General features: G+C 34.2%; 1 protein-coding gene across 2 annotated transcripts in view; it reads right to left on the bottom strand.

The window, feature by feature from the left end:
- Positions 1 to 19,769, bottom strand: part of COMMD10 (COMM domain containing 10) — a 201,687-nt gene that overhangs the window by 22,769 nt on the left and 159,149 nt on the right. Inside the window, exon 6 of one of the 2 annotated variants that reach the window (XM_063665155.1) lies at positions 1,471 to 3,936. The exons of the other annotated variant lie outside the window; for it this stretch is intronic. Within the exon in view, the coding sequence (XP_063521225.1) occupies positions 3,913 to 3,936 (24 nt within the window). The 3' untranslated portion in view covers positions 1,471 to 3,912. Of the gene's footprint in view, positions 1 to 1,470; positions 3,937 to 19,769 lie in introns of those variants that run through there. 2 annotated transcript variants of the gene reach the window in all.

Genomic DNA, 19,769 nt, shown 5'->3' with positions numbered 1-19,769 from the left:
AAGCACTCATTTTTCAGAAATCAGAATGCTGAATTTGCTAAAATTCCTTTTCATCAGTATCTCCATTCTCTAGACCATTCTAAATACAGATGCCAAATTCAGTTTTTCAAAATGCCACTCTCTACAAAAGACAGTCAGTATCTTCTCCATAACCAACTGTAAAGTTCTACCTTTTTTGCCTAGAAGTTAAAGCTTTCTATAAACTGGTCCCAGTCTAATATTTTCTTTTTCAATTATGAAATATTTAAAATGTTAAAATAACAGGAACTAATACATGAATATAGCAAATACCCCATAACTCAACACTCAGATATAACAATGTATAAACTTTTTTGCTTTCGAAAAGCCTAAATAAAGCATCCAGTTAAAGTCTGCCATTCATCCCATCTCCTTCCCTTTAGTAAATGGATAAAACCTTGCTGTAAATAAAAATGTAAAGTAGGAAATAAGAAACAACGGACAAAATACTTAAAAATATAAAAACATAATTCTTCATTATGTCAAGATAAGAAGAAGAATTTTTAAAAATGCTATCCATTTACAAACCTTAGATTAGAAGGCTTGAAAGTCAGAAAATAACAATAAAAATGGCAATTAATACATCTTTTCCCTTCCTTTCAAATTTGTGACAGAGGTGAAATTAACCTGATTTCTGGAGATGGGATTAAAATATGCAGAAATGGGGTAAAAATATATATATTAATTCTCTCATCCTCATCCCTTATTCCTCTAACAAAAGGTAGAGAAGTAAGACTGGCAAGTCAGACTGGGAAGGGTGCTTTAATAACCTATATGTATGCAAACCAAGATGGCTTACAACCTCAACAACCAAAATAATTGGCAAAAATCAATGCTTTCTTTTGTGCACTTATGGAAAAGTTGGGGGGAAAGGGAAACTTAAGAAGAGGCTAAAATATTTGAGATGAATCAGTATGGTATTTTTTAAAAAAGATAAGGGAAAACCATACAATTTAAAACATATAATTATACAAATGTAATAAAAAGTAACATTAAAGTGCTTGAAAAAAAATACCAGGTAAAAATATGGCTTGGACTAATCTAATTTTTCTAACTTGAACTGCATAAGATTTTTTATTTTACTGCCTGAAATCTGAAAGTCAATACAACCTATAAAGTAAAATATGAAAGTCATAAGGAGAAATCACACCATTTAACGATCTCAGTATAACTTGGTTCATAAATTGGGGCAGGAAATCACAGGTTTGGTGGGTGGCCCAAAATTTCTCCAAGTGGATTAGCTTTCCCCTTAAAGACTTGGGAGAAAATCTTTCCTCTAGAAATACTGTGATCATAAAACACTATTTCAGTACTTTGAAATAAAGTGTAAAATAAAGAATACTTTTTATACAGGTTTTGTTTATGTCAGTTTTTAATAAACATAAACATGGGAAAAAGTCACATGATAGTAAAAACAAATTTTTTTTTTCTGTCTAAGCATTTTTATCTTTTAAAATTTTTATTATTATACTTTAAGCTCTGGGGTACATGTGCACAACATGCAGGTTTGTTACATATGTATACACGTGCCATGTTGGTGTGCTGCACCCATTAACTCGTCATTTACATTAGGTGTATCTCCTAATGCTATCCCTCCCCCCTCCCCCCACCCCACGACAGGCCCCAGTTTGTGATGTTCCCCTCTGTGTGTCCCAGTGTTCTCATTGTTCAATTCCCATCTATGAGTGAGAATATGCGGTGTTTGGTTTTCTGTCCTTGCGATAGTTTCCTGAGAATGATGGTTTCCAGCTTCTTCTGTGTCCCTACAAAGGACAAGAACTCATCATTTTTAATGGCTGCATAGTATTCCATGGTGTATGTGTGCCACATTTTCTTAATCCAGTCTATCATTGATGGACATTTGGGTTGGTTCCAAGTCTTTGCTATTGTGAATAGTGCCACAATAAACATACGTGTGCATGTGTCTTTATAGCAGCATGATTTATAGTCCTTTGGGTATATACCCAGTAATGGGATGGCTGGATCAAATGGTATTTCTAGTTCTAGATCCCTGAGGAATCACCACACTGTCTTCCACAATGGTTGAACTAGTTTACAGTCCCACCAACAGTGTAAAAGTGTTCCTATTTTTCCATATCCTCTCCAGCACCTGTTGTTTCCTGACTTTTTAATGATAGCCATTCTAACTGGTGTGAGATGGTATCTCATTGTGGTTTTGATTTGCATTTCTCTGATGGCCAGTGATGATGAGCATTTTTTCATGTGTCTGTTGGTTGCAAAAATGTCTTCTTTTCAGAAGTGTCTGTTCATATCCTTCACCCACTTTTTGATGGGGTTGTTTGATTTTTTCTTGTAAATTTAAGTTCTTTGTAGATTCTGGACATCTGGATATCGGCCCTTTGTCAGATGGGTAGATTGCAAACATTTTCTCCCATTCTGTAGGTTGCCTGTTCACTCTCATGGTAGTTTCTTTTGCTGTGCAGAAGCTCTTGAGTTTAATTAGATTCCATTAGTCAATTTTGGCTTTTGTTGCCATTGCTTTTGGTGTTTTAGTCATGAAGTCCTTGCCCATGCCTATGTCCTGAATGGTATTGCCTAGGTTTTCTTCTAAGGTTTTTATGGTTTTAGGTCTAACATTTAAGTCTTTAATCCATCCTGAATTAATTTTTGTATAAGGTGTAAGGAAGGGATCCAGTTTCAGCTTTCTACATATGGCTAGCCAGTTTTCCCAGCACCATTTATTAAATAGGGAATCCTTTCCCCATTTCTTGTTTTTGTCTGGTTTGTCAAAGATCAGATGGTTGTAGATGTGTGGTATTATTTCTGAGGACTCTGTTCTGTTCCATTGGTCTCTATCTCTGTTTTGGTACCAGTACCATGCTGTTTTGGTTACTGTAGCCTTGTAGTATAGTCGGAAGTCAGGTAACGTGATGCCTCCAGCTTTGTTCTTTTGGCTTAGGATTGTCTTGGCAATGCGGGCTCTTTTTTGGTTCCATATGAACTTTAAAGTAGTTTTTTCCAATTCTGTGAAGAGAGTCATTGGTAGTTTGATGGGGATGGCATTGAATCTATAAATTACCTTGCGCAGTATGGCCAGTTTCACGATATCGATTGTTCCTATCCATGAACATGGAATGTTCTTCCATTTGTTTGTGTCCTCTTTTATTTCCTTGAGCAGTGGTTTGTAGTTCTCCTTGAAGAGGTCCTTCACATCCCTTGTAAGTTGGATTCCTAGGTATTTTATTCTCTTTGAAGCAATTGCGAATGGGAGTTCACTCATGATTTGGCTCTCTGTTTGTCTGTTATTGGCGTATAGGAATGCTTGTGATTTCTGCACACTGATTTTGTATCCTGAGACTTTGCTGAAGTTGCTTATCAGCTTAAGGAGATTTTGGGCTGAGACGATGAGGTTTTCTAGATATACAATCATGTCATCTGCTAACAGGGACCATTTGACTTCCTCTTTTCCTAATTGAATACCCTTTATTTCTTTCTCCTGCCTGCTTGCCCTGGCCAGAATTTCCAACACTACGTTGAATAGGAGTGGTGAGAGAGGGCATCCTTGTCTTGTGCCAGTTTTCAAATGGAATGCTTCCAGTTTTTGCCCATTCAGTATGACATTGGCTGTAGGTTTGTCATAAATAGCTCTTATTATTTTGAGGTACATCCCATCAATACCTAATTTATTGAGAGTGTGTAGCATGAAGGGCTATTGAATTTTGTCAAAGGCCTTTTCTGCATCTATTGAGATAATCATGTGGTTTTCGTCTTTGGCTCTGTTTATATGATGGATTATGTTCACTGATTTGTGTATGTTGAACCAGCCTTGCATCCCAGGGATGAAGCCCACTTGATCATGGTGGTTAAGCTTTTTGATGTGCTGCTGGATTCGGTTTGCCAGTATTTTATTGAGGATTTTTGCACCGATGTTCATCAGGGATAATGGTCTAAAATTCTCTGTAAAAACAAATTTTTATTCTGAGTGCAACTATCTTTTGTTGTACTTTAAATATTGACAGGTTATGGAAAGAGATTTAAATTAAAGAGTGTAATAGAAGTAGTTCCTGTAGAAAGTAGGTTTACTACTGCTGCATCAACGCAGATCTATTAGTTCAGCTTACAGATAATGTTAACATTAGATGTAAAAAATAATATCCATAAAATATTCTACAACATTTTCATATGAAATAAATGTTATTCCTTAGCATCGCTGCCGGATTTCAGTTTGGGTAACTCCTTTCCATTGAAATATACCCCTTTCGTTAAAAAGAAAAATATAACAGCTTAACCTTTAAAAAATCTACAATTTGGATCCATAATACCTCAAAAATTATATAAATTTCTAATTTTAAATGAAAACATGCATTACATTCAAAGGTCTGCATAGGTATAAATATTTTTCTTTTTCATATAGTCAAATTAACTTTGGGCACTGCATTTTCCTGAAAACAATGCCTTTGTTCTCATTGCCCCCTTAAGGAGAAGGTCTTCCTCTAATTAATTTCACTTGACAAAATCCTGCTCCTTCTTTAAGGGTCAGCTAAAACACTTCTTCCAGGAGGCCTTCCCCACCTCCCAAAAGGAATGCATCTCTTTCTGAGCACCAATGTCTTCCATATTTGAGCCAGTAATGCAGCACCTAACACATACTGACTTACTGTTTTCTTTTTGTTTTTTTCCCTGAATATGTATTACCACTTTTCTAGTAGGATGAAAGCTTCTTAAGGGTAGGATCTTGTCTTCATTTTAGTATAGCACAGTGGTTAAGAGTGTGATCTCTGGTGTCAAACTGCATGTGTTTTAAGCCAGTCTTTCCAAATCACTGGCTGTGTGACCTTGAGCAAATTATGAAATACTCTATGGCTCATCTGCTTCATTATGGCTCATATGGCATAATAACAGCATCTACTTGACAGCGATATGAGGACTTATTGCAAGTGTTTGCAATCACTGTCATCATCATCATTTTTTATGTTCCACATGTACGTAGCCCAGGGCCTTGAATATAATAGATGTTTAATAAATGCTTGTTAACTTGAATTTTTTTTAAGTTTTCAAACTAAGTGGAAAATAAAGCCATATGGAAAATGCTGAGTAAGGAAAACACAAACTCTCCTATGTAATGTTTTAAATAAGCAATAAGTAGACAAATTTAAGTACACAGAGTTATGTAAATGTCCCAGTAAATTACTTTTTGGGAAGTGTGTAACATCACTGCTTAAATATAACCTAAATATGATTACAATTCTGAAAGCTATTCTCATACCTATAGGTTGTCTGAGAAGCCCTTTACATGAATAATCAAGGTCAATTTCCACAGTATTACCAGAAGTTAATGAAAAATCCTGACTTTTGGGTATAGTGAAAAAAAAAAGTCAATATGCAGAATATTATGCTCTAGCAGAAAGAGCATGTGGAGAGTTGGCCTCCTTTCCCACATCACATTGCTTAGTATTAAATTGCAATTTCTAGCTCTCTTTAGATGTAATGTCTCTTGAACACAGACCACCAATAATGCAAAATTGTTGTTATTTTGTGAAGCAGACAAAATGTCTGTAATAGAATGAGGCTATGAAATTCATTTCACTGGTGACCAAATCCAGAGATTAAGCCATAATAATATAAAAAAGATTTTCCCTACTCTTTTTAAAGAACACATGAAAACAAAATTAAATGTTAGCTACTCTGAACACAGGCAGTATCAGAGATTTTTAGGACATGAATGTATTCATGGTAAGCTATATGACTGCATGTCATTTACATGGAATGGACTTGCTATAAAATCAAATAATGTCTTAGGCTAAAAGAACTGACCATAGTTTGCATTTACATGACACTTATTTTTCAAGGAGCTCAAGACATTTTGTAAAATCTGACAGAAATGGTATATCTCTCCAACAAGCTCCTAAAGAAAAAAAATGTTAAGAAAAGCATGTGAGAAATTAGCAATATGGGGCAGTGCTCAGACCTAACAGTCATAGAGGAGACCACAATGCTCTGTCTGTTATGTAAACGGATGGGTGTCAGGCTTCTGTTTTCAAATTAAGCCTTGACTTGACCTTTACATGACTTTGTAGTTAATGCTCTCACATCATCTGATAACAGAAGAGACTGAGAGTTGTAGAAAATATAATCTTTGCATGCTAAGTGCTACAGTGAATGTAACAGTAATGTCAGGTGCTGTGAAATGAATTGTCAAATTATAGACCTAGATTTTAGTGAAGGGATATCCTGATGCTAAGTTTTCACTAAGCAGTAATTTTTGTAACTACTAAAGGGAATAAACTAAAATATTAAACACTTCTATGCCTTCATACGTATATTCAAAATTTGACCTGAATTACAGTTTAACAAACCTGCAGAAGAAAACCCTCTTTCTTCCCCCAGCACCAAGGCCTGGACTTGAATCACTAAAACTCCTCTAAGAAGAATGTACACCCGAGAAAGCAGAGCCAGGTGGCTCCTATACAGCAAGAGGTAGTTGGGAAACAAAAGAGTTTGACTTGATTTAGGGGCCACTCCTTTAGTTAAAGGCTCTAAAGCTCTTGCATTTTACATAATAGGTACACAGGTTCACACTCTGAATAAAGTCTAGCTCTCTAACTCAATCTTTTCAGGAAGTACGGTTTGCTCTGTCGACGAAAAGAGTCAAACTCTGCAAAATATTTGAAGAGATTTATTCTGAGCCAAATATGAGCGACCATGGCTTGTGACACAGCCCTCAGGAGGTCCTGAGAATATGTGCCCAAGGTGGTCGGGGTACATTTTGGTTTTATATATTTTTAGGGAGGCATGAGACATCAATCAAATACATTTAAGAAAGACACTGGTTTGGTTCAGAAAGGCAGGAGAACACAAAGTGTGGGGGCGGGGAGCTTCCAGGCTATAGGTAAATTTAAACATTTTCTAGTTGACAATTGGTTGAGTTTATCTCAAGACCTGGGATCAATGGAAAGGAATGTTCAGGTTAAGATAAACGATTGTGGAGACCAAGTTTTATTGTGCAGAGGAATCTCTCAGAGAGCAGACTTGAGAGAGAGAGCAGGCTGTAAAATGTTTCTTATCGGACCTAAAAGAGTGCCTGGCTCTTAGTTGATTATCTCCTGGATCTGGAAAGAAAGGAAGGAAAACAAAGGGGAAAAGGGATTCTCTATAAGATGTGGATTTCTCCCACAAGAGACTGTGCAGGGCAATTTCAAGGTATGGCAAGGAAATATATTTTGGGGTTATTTTTTCCTTGTCTCGTAATGTTATGCCATAGTCAGACTGAAAAGTCAGTCATGATACATAGGGTCAAATAAAACCCATCTGATGAGAATTTATGGTTTGTAGGGCATGACTCTCTAGATCCCTTAGGTAGGAATTTGGGCACGATAAAAAATCAGAGCTTAGTCCTCAGCTCCAATTCAGATGTATCTTAGTGTTTCATAGATGTTTTTAAAAAGTCCTACAACAGCAAAAATATAAACTATTCATTTTCTAAAATATATGTGTAAGTAAAAACTGCTTATATATTCGTGAAGAACTTCTACACAACCATAGCATTTTAAATCATGACAACCAATATCAAACCAAATAAGCAAACTATTTAAAATATCTTTAGCATGACAACCAATATAAACCAATTTCAAACAATTTCATGTTTTCCCTTCGTAAGGTTAACCATTTATATTATAGCCACTAAAGACATAATTTCCAAAGCACTGTTTTCAAATTTTATACTATTTTTTAAAAAGGAACAATAGTGCCTGATAATACTTACAGTGGCCATTTTAAATGCCAGATTGTAACATATTTGACATAGAAAGATTGCCAGATATTGTGCAAATGGGCCTAACTGGTACCTCAAATCATTTTGGGAATGAGTAATGAGGCTATAAAAAATGATTTTCATTTTGCTGGTACAAAATATAAAGGACAAAATGCTTAGGCACTGTGTCTGCAGCTCACTTCAGACTGAAAAGACTTGGGAATACATAGACTTAATAACCAACACTTACAAAATAATTCACTTTTATAATGAGTAGACTTACACATTTAAACATAATTAACGTACTTGAAAAAACTGGCCCTAAATTCAATCTTCAACTCTAAGAAAATCATATTTTAATGGCTAATGATGAAATGCAGGCATTTGTCTTGGTATAGTATTGGTAATTAAGAAACTGAAGAATGATGGATAAAACAAAAACACATACACACATCACCTGTAAATCCTCTTAGGTCTAACTTTGAGCCGTTAATGACTGTTCTCTTTAAAGTTAATTTCAAAAGGCAACACGAAGAAATTGGTTCACAACATGTATTAAACTTCTATTCTGTTGAAAACTATATTATTAACTGATATTTCAGCAGTTTTGAGGGATGTAGAAATTTTAACCTAACAGGTAAGTGTAGGGCAAATGAAAATATACAAAACTAGATCCAAATAGAAAAAGATGAGAGGAGACACTGATCAGAATAGTATAGCATCTAAAGAGGAAAAGTATCAGCTCTTTAGTCAGACTGCCTGTGTCTGAATCCTGATTCTACCACTTATTAGTGTGGCCTCAAAGTAATTAACCTCTCTGTGCCTTACTTTTCTTTATCTAAAAGTGGAAAAAGTAATACAAACTTCTCTCTAAGGATTGTGTTAAAGATCATATGACTTGTAAAGTGCTTAGAATAGTCAAAGATAGAAAGTAAGTGCTCAAGAAAAATTAGCTAATTATTATTATAAAACTAAAGGGAAAAAATATTTCTGAAACTGAAACAGTTAAGAATGGCTGGCCCGTGGAACCAAAGGTTGAAGAGAGATCCAGAAGATAGAGAACAGAGACAGGAGCACTGAACCCACTGGTAAGATTTCAAAAAGAACAGTTTAAGTTGATAAGTGAAGATACAAGTTAGACCACTAAAAGTTATTCTGGTTGTTGATAGGAATGAGGAAGCCAGAAATCTGTGCATATGCAAAAATATGCAAAATAAGGACAACAAAATGGATAAAAAGAAAGAAGAGGCAGGAGTCAGGTGTTTTGGTCAATAATAACCAGAAAGATGTCAGATAAGTGCACTGAAATAAAAATTTCTAGTCATGGTAACATGTTTTTAGAAGTCCCCAGCTGCAGGCTACACTGACCAATTTGATAAAAGAGTTTTACTAAGTTACGATAAGAATATACATCTACATTACTCATAGCCTTACCAAAAAATAAATATAAAATAAGGAGGATCACCATCACCTGCAACAAGAAAATCTTCCAAATACCCATAAAACTCAGTGATTACACTAGGCAAGATTAGGAAACCTTAAAAGGAAATAGCAATGGTCACATCTACAATTTTCATCTCCATGAGTACACCTATGATTTCTGATTGCATCCAGTTTTTCTGTTCAATAAACAGTTGTGAACATTATAGTCAACTTCTTTTTAACCAAAACTAGTTATATTGGCAAATTAGGTAGTACTGAGAAATTTAATTAGTTATAGTTTTCTTTGTGAAATATGTTTTTACTCAGTTTTGTATGCAGGTGCACTTTTCAAAGAAAAGCAACAAATTTCCATAGGCTACTGATGTCTCTCAAGTAGGACTTGGCTTTACTAGAAAAAAGTAAAAGAGAAAAATAAAATCCAATTTGGCAAGTCTTCACAAGACATACAAAACCAATCGCACAGATTTGTTAGTAATTTTCAACATTCACAAAGAGAACATGTTGCTTCACAACTTTTTTCTATTTTTGAATAATGACAAAGATACAATACTTATTCCACAAATAAACCCTAACTATGTAAATGAAAATATTTTCTTACTCTCTTTTAAACACCTATTAGCAAACTTTGTTTCAAAATACCATTATAAAAAATATGACAAATTCAAGCCTGGGGTCTAATCTTAAATTCAACTCATTTTCCAAAAATGTAATTAATTAAAATGAAGTTATAAACAAATCTCTGGCCATTTTAAAGACCATCAATTTTCTTGTACAGATGAGCTACTGCTTTGCAGGACCATTACTATAACACCTAATTTTCTCTGTTTACTAAATCTTGCATAGAACAAGACAGTGAAGTTCTTTTGTAATCTCCATTAAAGTACGAGGGTTTACTTCTTTAATACTGGTTAAGTTAGAATTTAGAAGATACTGACATGCCATGGCACTTTTGAAAATACCATGCCTACTTTAAATGGGTCAATATTGAATATGTCAAAACAATCCATTTGCTACCATGAAATAAAAATATCACCTTAAGCAAGGTGTTCTTAAACAGGATGACTAACAATAAACATTACCCAAGAAATTTCTCCAAAGTCAGTAGTTTCCACAGGGAAAAATAATAAATTGGTGACAGAGGCTAATGCTAAATAAATGTCCTCTCTAAATTCATTAAACACCAGCAATATTCAGCACATTTTCCTCCCTTTAAAATATGTTGATAAATCTCCATTGAAATGGTTTTATCATCTCTTAGTTCTCTTAATTTCAAAATCTGTATTTTTACATTTTACTTTAAAAAGGAATGGATGGCAAATGAGGAAACATTTACCTCTTTCCTTTCCCCTCAAATTCCATATAAAATATATTTCTAAAAAGAAGAAAGAATGATAGCGCAGGAAAATAATACCACTGCAGACCAAAAATTTTGAAGAAGTTCTATAAACAAACACAAATCAGAGGAGATGTGATTAGTTTAAAGGCAAAATCAGATTGGAGAAAACTGCAGCTAAAACAAGAAAGTGTGAGTCTGCTACAGAGGCTCAGAGAAACTCAAAGCTCACAGTCAATAAATAACAACAGCAGGAGTACATTTTCCCAAATGTGATTTCTGACGGTGGAGAGTCCCAGATTAGAGAAACAGAACAAGGTGGTGGCCAATTTATGGAAAGGTAGTCCCAAACCCAGGTGAAAAACTTCTGCAACCAGAATACCCTGCCCAGCCACACCCACTTCTTTTGCCCTGCAGTTATTGGATGAAGGCTTCTGTAATGAGAATCTATATAGCCCAAGAAGTAAAAAGGGATTCTCATTTGGGCTGATGAAATAAATACTCTCCAGCCACCAAGACTGTTCAGTCTAGGCTCTCAACTATTCAACAAACAACAAACAACCAAAAATCACCAAACACTTGAGGAAAAATTAGCAAGAAAGTCACCAAATTTAACATATTGAAGAAATAACACTCAGCAGAGTAAAAGAAACAGAGGAAAACGTTAAATATAATTGTAATTCTCAGTGAGATTTGAAAAGATAGCACACTGACAAAAAAAAAAATTATGGAAAAGACTGCTACAAAATTAAAAACATGACTAACAAAATAATGACAATACAAAGCCTTAAAAAAGAAACTGAAAAATTAAAGGACCTTTGAGACCAGCCTGGCCAACATGGTGAGATCCTGTCTGTACTAAAAATACAAAAATTGGCCAGGCATGGTGGCATGCACCTGTAATCCCAGCCACTCTGGAGGCTGAGGTGAGAGAATTGCTTGAACCCAGGAAGCAGAGGTTGCAGTGAGCCAAGATTGCACCACTGCATTCCAGCCTGGGTGAGAGAGCAAGACTCTCAGGGAAAAAAAAAAAAAAAACATTGAAGGACGTAGCTAAAGATCAAATTTTTGAGCTAGAAGACAAAGACAAAAGATTATTCAGAATCCCCTGCAAAATGAGGAAATATAAAGTAAGAGAAAGGAGGATAGATCTAGAAGTTCTAGTAGCTATTGAATGAAAGAATAAAACAGACAGAACTGAGTGGAAAAAGTAATCACAGAAATAAAAGAAGAAAATTTCCCTTAGCTAAAGGTAGACTCAGGTTTCAGACAAAAGCAGAGGTGCAGGGAGAGGCAGCTGAGGCAAAGCATTAATAATATGGCATCCTAGTGTAATATCAAACCCCAAGGATAAAAATTCCAAAATCTTCCAAAGAGAAAGAAAGAGGACAAAGGGACGAAAAAGGGTTATCTACAGTGGTACGAAAATTATATTGATCTCAGAATTCTTTTTAGCAATATCAGAAAAGTCAATAGAATAGTATTTTCAAAGATCTAAGATAAAATTACTTAAACATAGGACTCTATGTCAAGCCTAATTAGCAATCAAGTGAGAATAAATATACATTTTCAGTCATGCAAAGACAGGCTAGTTTAATACCTTCAGATACAATCTAAGAATTATTAAATGATCAATTCCAGTCAAACAAAAAAAATCAATCTAGAGAAAAAAAGATGTGGTGGTGTCCAATAGTAGTGTCCAAAAAGTAGTAAACTAAATTTAAATAATTATTTATGCATAATTTTAAAAGGAAATAATCTAAAATTAAAATACAAAAGTATTCTAGGATAGTAACAGGGAGGAAGAGAGTAAGTGTGCTATAGATCTTATCTAGGGGAGGAATAGATATACTACAAGATTCTAAGACATTGTTAGAAAAGAGTATTGAAATTCAGTAAGAGAAAAGGTTTTGGATGTGTTCAAAATTTAATTTTTATTCTTTATACAAGTAGATGTCCATGAATGGAAAAGAAATCCAATTTATATGCCTTTAAATTCAATATGAATTTGCTTTTCTTCAAATATACTCATATTTGTAGATCTGTATTGATATGTAAACACCATCATTCACCATTATACCATTCCTGGAGCTGCTGAACCCTCTTTAAAACAAATTGGACAAAAATGATTATAGTTAGCCTTGAACATTCTATATCGCACAGAACCAAATAATGAAATTGGGTATACAAAACTGTGATTCAAAAAGCTTCAGTATTAATTCTTGGAAAATTACTTCTCCCAAAATTCAGATGACCACAAAATCTTTACCTTGTAGGCACATTATACAAAGTGGTCCACATATAAGAATCTTAAAATTTTCTGTTGCTTATGTTTCAATTAAAATTGATCTGAACCCACCATAATATTCCTTTTATTTGATATACTATTTCTTTCTGAAAAATTAACCTAATTTTGAAAAGAGCCGATCGCCTTAAATGCATTTACAAAAAAGAACGTGAAGTCTTAAACTAGTACCATGATTTCAGGTAAAGGGCCCCCTGCTAAGAAAAATTCTAAGGGTCTAAATGAGCCTTCCATTTACTGTGTACTCCTATGTACTTATTAATAGCAAACCAACTGTCAAAAGCTGTTTTGTCTTATTGTTTTGCTAAAATGCCCTCCTATGCATTTTCCTTTCATAAATTTCATATGAAAGTTAAATATTTCTATATCGTGGAACACCTGGAACTGGTTAGTATAGAAGCTGAAAATATTGTTAAGAGAAAAACAGAAGCAGCCCATCTTTCTACTCAGTAGACAACAAGCTATATATTTAAAATCTCCATAAAGGCCCTTTGTGAAGGTTGAGCATCGCTAATCTGAAAATCTGAAATCTGAAATGCTCCAAAATCTGAAAGTTTTTGAGCACTGACATGACACTACAAGTAGAAAATTCTCTAAGTGACCTAATGTGATGGGTTGCAGTCAAAATGCAGGAACACAGGACATAGCTTATTCAGAATGTCTCCTCATCCCTAGAGGACCCATTTCTTGATCTCTCAAGTGTTTCCAATATTTCTTCTTATCTAAAAAAAATAAAATACAGTGTAGAGTAACCTTTTAACAAAAACAGCATTGTAGGTAAAGTTTGAAAGCCTGCCATTGTTTGATGCTATTATGCTGCTTAGTTACTCTGAACTCATTTTTTTCACTGTTAAGTACATATGTGTGAGTAAGTCTAATAAAGGAGTTGTTTATCAGTAGCATACAAATTCAGAGTCAGGAATGACAGTGATGCCAAACACCACAGAGTATCCACATGGCTGGCTGAGACAGGGATACCTTTGCTTTCTGATGATTCAATGTATGCAAACTTTGTTTAATGCACAAAATTATTTAAAATATTACTTTAAAATACCTTCAAGCTATATGTTTATGATATACATAAAAAATAAATGAATTCACATTGAGACTTGGGTCCCATCCCAACATATCTCATTATGTGTATGAAAACATCACAAAATATGAAAAAAATCCAATATCTGAAACATTTCTGATTCCAACCATTTTGGATAAGGAATAATCAACCTGTATATTGTTTCAAATGCCAAAGACGGAGATGAGAAAAATGCCCATCCTTTGGTTTCTTTAAACATAAATCCAAGAACCATTAATCAAGGTTCTTCAGATCTTAACCGTCACATACATGCAAAGGGAAAGGTAATTTCTATAGCACCCAAAATACAAGGTGTTACAGTCTATTACAGATTAAAACCAACACCTAAATTATACTTCACTATAATCATGTCAAAGCTACTGACTGTCAGACACAGAAAAATAATATTCTTCATATACTCAATAACCCCAAAATGAACAGAAGTTGGATACTACCATTTGAAGTTTCCACTAGGTCTCCAAGATCTGTCCCACTGGTGATTCAAAATCATTTTGGACAAAACATGGTTAACTCTCATTATATTGTAGATTCTTTTCTTCTTAGATATCCATTCAGAAGCCAGGTACAGCATTTTAATAAAGTAAAATATTACAGACTTACCACCCATGGGATATTTTTCAAATGCTTTTGGAATTTTTTATAGAAGGTAATTTCAGTCATGTATATTTGGGCTAATTTATTTAGCTGAGATTGAATACGAAAATAGCTCAATATGCATATCCATGAAATTTAAGAAAATGAGAAAAATTAAGAGTGGATCTAACTTCAATGTTTCTGAACACTACATTCAATTCCCACTACTAAATGGTTTAAAGATAAGAATTATGTTCTTCTCTTCTACTTAATGAGACTAACATTTCTTAAGGTTTTAATAAAATATTCTTTATGTCTTACAGGCAAAAAAGGTACAACCTGAAAAAGTAAGCACTCATGGGTTGTATCTTTTTTGCCTGTAAGATATAAAGAATAAGTAACTGAATACATATATTCAGTTAGCATTTATGTGCACTATTAAATAACAGTGTTAGCTTATGCTATTATTAAATTCAAACTAAAATGATAATATGTAAAGACTATCTAATTGTTTCTAAATTATATCCCATCAATATATTAGCAAATGTCTTCAGAGGTAAAAGTAGTTTCTGCAGACTCCTAAGACTCAACTACTTCTCTTGAAAATACAGTCTGCTTTAATTTGTGAAAAATCTGTTTAATGGGGAACAAATACTTAATGAACAATAAACGGAAGGTAAGAACATAATGGAAAAATCAAGCATTTGAAATGACAGCTTCAGAAAACAATGAACAAGCATAATAATAAAAACAGGTTGCACCTATCTTGTTGCCTACTTGGTAGCATTAACTAGGAGCTCTGTGCACATGGGTAGGGGCAAGCTTCACTTTAGGCAGGAACTTCACTTAAGGCAGGAACTGGTAGGAAAACTGCACCCCCCAACCCAAGCCAGAATAATGTAGGCTTAGTTGTGGCGTGCCAAGAGGCACAACAGAAACGTCACCCTTTCCCATATGGTTCATTGCTCAGAAGAACTGAGATCAGACTGGTTTCTAATCTGGGTTGTAAAAGTGAGGTAGGGGAGCCAACTGTCCCAGTTGCAGATATGGTCCTTTAATTGAGTCTCCTGTTTTGAGCTCTGTATCTTCATCCTTGTAGATTCTCAGAACAGAGACTCTCCAGGGTTCAGGCAGGCTGATCAGTTCCCTCCCATCTCCTCCTCTGCACTGCTTGTTCCATCAGTTAGCTCATTCCCATTTTTCCTTCTCCTAGTAATTTCTTGAAAACATACCAAGTGCTAGTAAGTCTCTCTGATTTTCTTTGCTGCATGGATCTATTCCTTTATGTATATGCCTCTATGAGGTGAGGTGTCAGGAAGGATAAGAAGTCATCATGCATGCTCAGCCCTCCATCTTCAACCAAATAGATTTTTTTTCCCTTTTTAACCAAACTACTTCCATCTAGTATCTCCAATTATGTATAAAAATCTTGTCTCTGTTAACCCATAGAAGAGCTACCCTTTCTAAGAACTAAACAAATAAAAACGCCACAGCATTTCAATATAAATTGTTCATATTCATATGAATTGAAAATTATACCTGAAAGATAACACGTTATTATTACTATACCAAATGCATAATTAAGAAAACCAATCCATCTAGTGAATCTCAAAAATATTCAGTTTCTGTTTCAGGTTCAAAAGTTTCCTTACAAACTAAAAGATAAAAATGTAATTTTTTCCAGTTATCACAGCGATTGAATTAGCTCCAAGATAATGAAAACTAGATGTTTGAAAGTAAAAAGTCAGATTTCTTTCAAAACAGGGCATGAATAGAAAAGATCAACTATGGTAATACATGGAAGTTCGAGGGAATATAAATTATCATTATTCATAAAATGAAATTTGAAAAATATAACAATATAAAACTTGAACAATCTGGAAACATATTAACTTTATGATAAACATACCAGTAAACAAATATAATTGTTAAGTGACTTATGTGAATCATAGACAATTAAATCATTATGTTGACTTTATTACTTTACTGTCATTGTCGGTTCGTTTCATAAAATCAGATGTGGAACTAATCTCTTGCCAAGAATTCCCCCCAAGACACAAATATAACAAGAAGCATAAGCCATATAAAGGAAGCTTAAAATCTGTACTACATTACACACTCTATTTTTAAGATTTTAATTGGCTATAGTAAGAGAAAACCATTTTATAAACTACAATATAGTTTATTTGATATAAATCCATTGACCATCACAGTCATGCCAGCATTATCTTTCAGAATTCAAATGTTTGTAACCCATAAGGTGTAGATGTGAATATGGGGGAATTTACCTTGACTTGTCTCTTCTCATTTTTAAAATCTCTAGTCAATTTCAAATTCTCAATACTTTATTAATACTTCAGTACTTTATTACCATTGCAAATAAGAATTCTTTTTTATTTAATATCAAAGTAACTTCAAAATCTTTGTGATTCAACAAATACGATTAATTAAAATCTTTCATTGAAACAAATAAGCTCTACAAAACTGGATTTTGTGGTTTGCCATGGCCAGGCCATTTGATTTATCCAGATATCGAACAGATGAAAGATCCAAATACTAATCTACAATAATCACTGAAATAATGTTTGAGGGCATACCTCAATCCTGTCATAAAACAAAATTAAAGAATATTTCAATGAAAAGTAAATACTTCTTTGCAATTATTTGTTATCTGAAATAGCCCCAACCATAGCAGTCCCAAATATACCAAGGTAATGAGAATGTATGATGAAAAATATGACTTTAAAGGAAGAATATGGATGATAACCATGCTCTGATGTGAATATATTTTTCTTTCACTAAAAACAATAAAAATTGCTAAAGACAATATCATTAACATTTAACACAGCTTAAAAGTATAATAATGGGCATAGTACCACTTACTGTTACTTATTATTACTTGATTTTAGAAATCTCCAAACAAGATGTTCAAACAAGATGTCAGTAACTTAAATTTCTTTTGTTTCAAATAACATGCATGGTGAGAAATTGCTTTTTTGTTTTTTTCTGTCTCTGGTCTTCCATTTCAATTTTGTCAGTATATTTCTGGATCCAAGAGATAGCAACATACATGAGTTGCTTCACATGACAGATTTTGTTTTTATTTTAGTGTTGTTTTTAAAGTTAGTAGAAAAGGAAAACAAGAATATTTGCACAGCCAGGCCATAGTAACTCAACTTTGTCTCTAACAGAACCAACAGAGACCTGTATGAATAACTGCTATACGGAAGGCCACTCCCAGAAATTGTGCAAGTCTTTAGACCAGGACAAATGTATTAAAACAAAACAAAACAAAATTACAACAAAAACAGAACTGCACAGGCTATTTTGATACCTAACTAGGGTCTCGCACACCTGGCATAGATCAGCACTAAGGGCTTTACTCTCTCCTATCTTCCTTTACCTTTCCTGAGTCTTTGCTGTAAATAACCTTAATTCTTTCTCTGTCAAACAGGTTACCTGCTTTATAAATGCCTAACTCTTAACATTATACTTTTTCTAATTATCCTTCACAGGGCTGCCTTGTAGTTCCATCTGTATCCATTTGTATCTGAAACTTTCAATGCTGTCCAAAAGCTACACTTGAGTCAATTTATGCACTCCTAAATTGTAATTAAGAGAAATTCAAGGTCAAAGAAGGATGACTGTTTAATAAATATTCTGATGTGAGCACACGCTGGTATATAGCTTAAAGAAAAATGCTCAGTTATTTATTTTTTTGGCTTAGCACAATATTTTCTACTCACAGCAGTAAAAGTGGTATTCTTGGTCAATGAATATGATTCTTTTGTTTGCTTAGGTCTTGAAATTTCCATCAATAATTCTTTGTACAACTTTTATTAAATTTATAGCTATTGCATAATTTTGATATTGTGTTATCTTTTTAACTTTTAAGTTCAGGGGTACATGTGCATATTTGTTACATAGGTAAACTTGTGTCATGGGGATCTGTTGTACAGATTATTTCATCACCCAGATATTAAGCCTAGTATCCATTAGTTATTTTTCCTGATCCTCTCCTTCCTCCCACCTCCACCCTCCAATAGACACCAGTGTGTGTTGTTCCCCTGTATGTACCCATGTGTTCTCATCATTTAGCTCACACTTATAAGGGAGAACATGTGGTTTTTGTTTTCTGTTCCTGCATTAATTTGCTAATGCATGGATGACCTCCAGCTCCATCCATGTCCCTGCAAAGGATATGATCTCGTTCTTTTTTATGGCTGCATAGTATTCCATGGTGTGTATGTACCACATTTTCTTTATCCAGTGACAGGCGTTTAGCTCGATTCCCTGTCTTTGCTATTGTGAATAGTGCTGCAATGAACATACATATGTGTCTTTATAATAGAATGGCTTATTAATATATTCCTTTGGGTATATACCCAGCAATGAGATTGCTGGCTTGAATGGTATTTCTGCTGTTAGGTCTTCAAGGAATCACCACGCTGTCTTCCACCAATGGTTCAACCAATTTACACTCCCACCAACAGTGTATAAGTGTTCTCTTTTCTCCACAACCTTACCAACATCTGTTATTTTTTGACTTTTTAATAATAACCTTTCTGACTGAGATGGGTATCTCATTGTGGCTTTGATTTGCATTTCTCTAATGATCAGTGATGTTGAGCTTTGTTTCATATGACTGTTAATCATATGTATGTCTTCTTTTGAAAAATATCTGTTTATATCCTTTGCCCAGTTTTTAATGAGGTTGTTTTGTTTTTTCTTTGGAAATTTAAGTTCCGTATAGATACTACATATCAGACCTTTGTTGGATGCATAGTTTGCAAAGATTTTCTCCCATTCTTTAGGTTCTGTTTACTCTGTTGATAGCTTCTTCTGCTGTACTGAAGCTCTTTAGTTTAATCAGATCCCATTTATCAATTTTTGCTTTTGTTGCAATCACTTTTGTTGTCTTCATCGTGAAATCTTTGCCTATGCCATTGTCCTGCATGGTATTGCTTAGGATGTCTTCCAGGGGTTTTACACTTTTGTGTTTTACATTTCAGTCTTTAATCCATTTTTGTTTATGGTGTAAGGAAAGGGTCCAGTTCAACCTTCTGCATATGGCTAGCCAATTATCCCAACACTATTTATTTAATAGGAATCCTTTCCCCATTGCTTGCTTTTGTCAGGTTTGTTGAAGATCAGATAGTTGTAGGTATGTGGCCTTATTTCTGGGTTCTCTATTCTGTTCCATTAGGCTATGTGTCTTTTTTTGTACTAGTACCATGCTGTTTTGATTATTGTAGCCCTATAATATAGTTTGAAGTCAAGTAATGGGATACCT

This window comes from Pongo pygmaeus, chromosome 4 (genome assembly GCF_028885625.2).
Source record: "Pongo pygmaeus isolate AG05252 chromosome 4, NHGRI_mPonPyg2-v2.0_pri, whole genome shotgun sequence".
Taxonomy (NCBI): Eukaryota; Metazoa; Chordata; class Mammalia; order Primates; family Hominidae; genus Pongo; species Pongo pygmaeus.
This window is presented reverse-complemented; position numbering and strand designations above follow the sequence as displayed.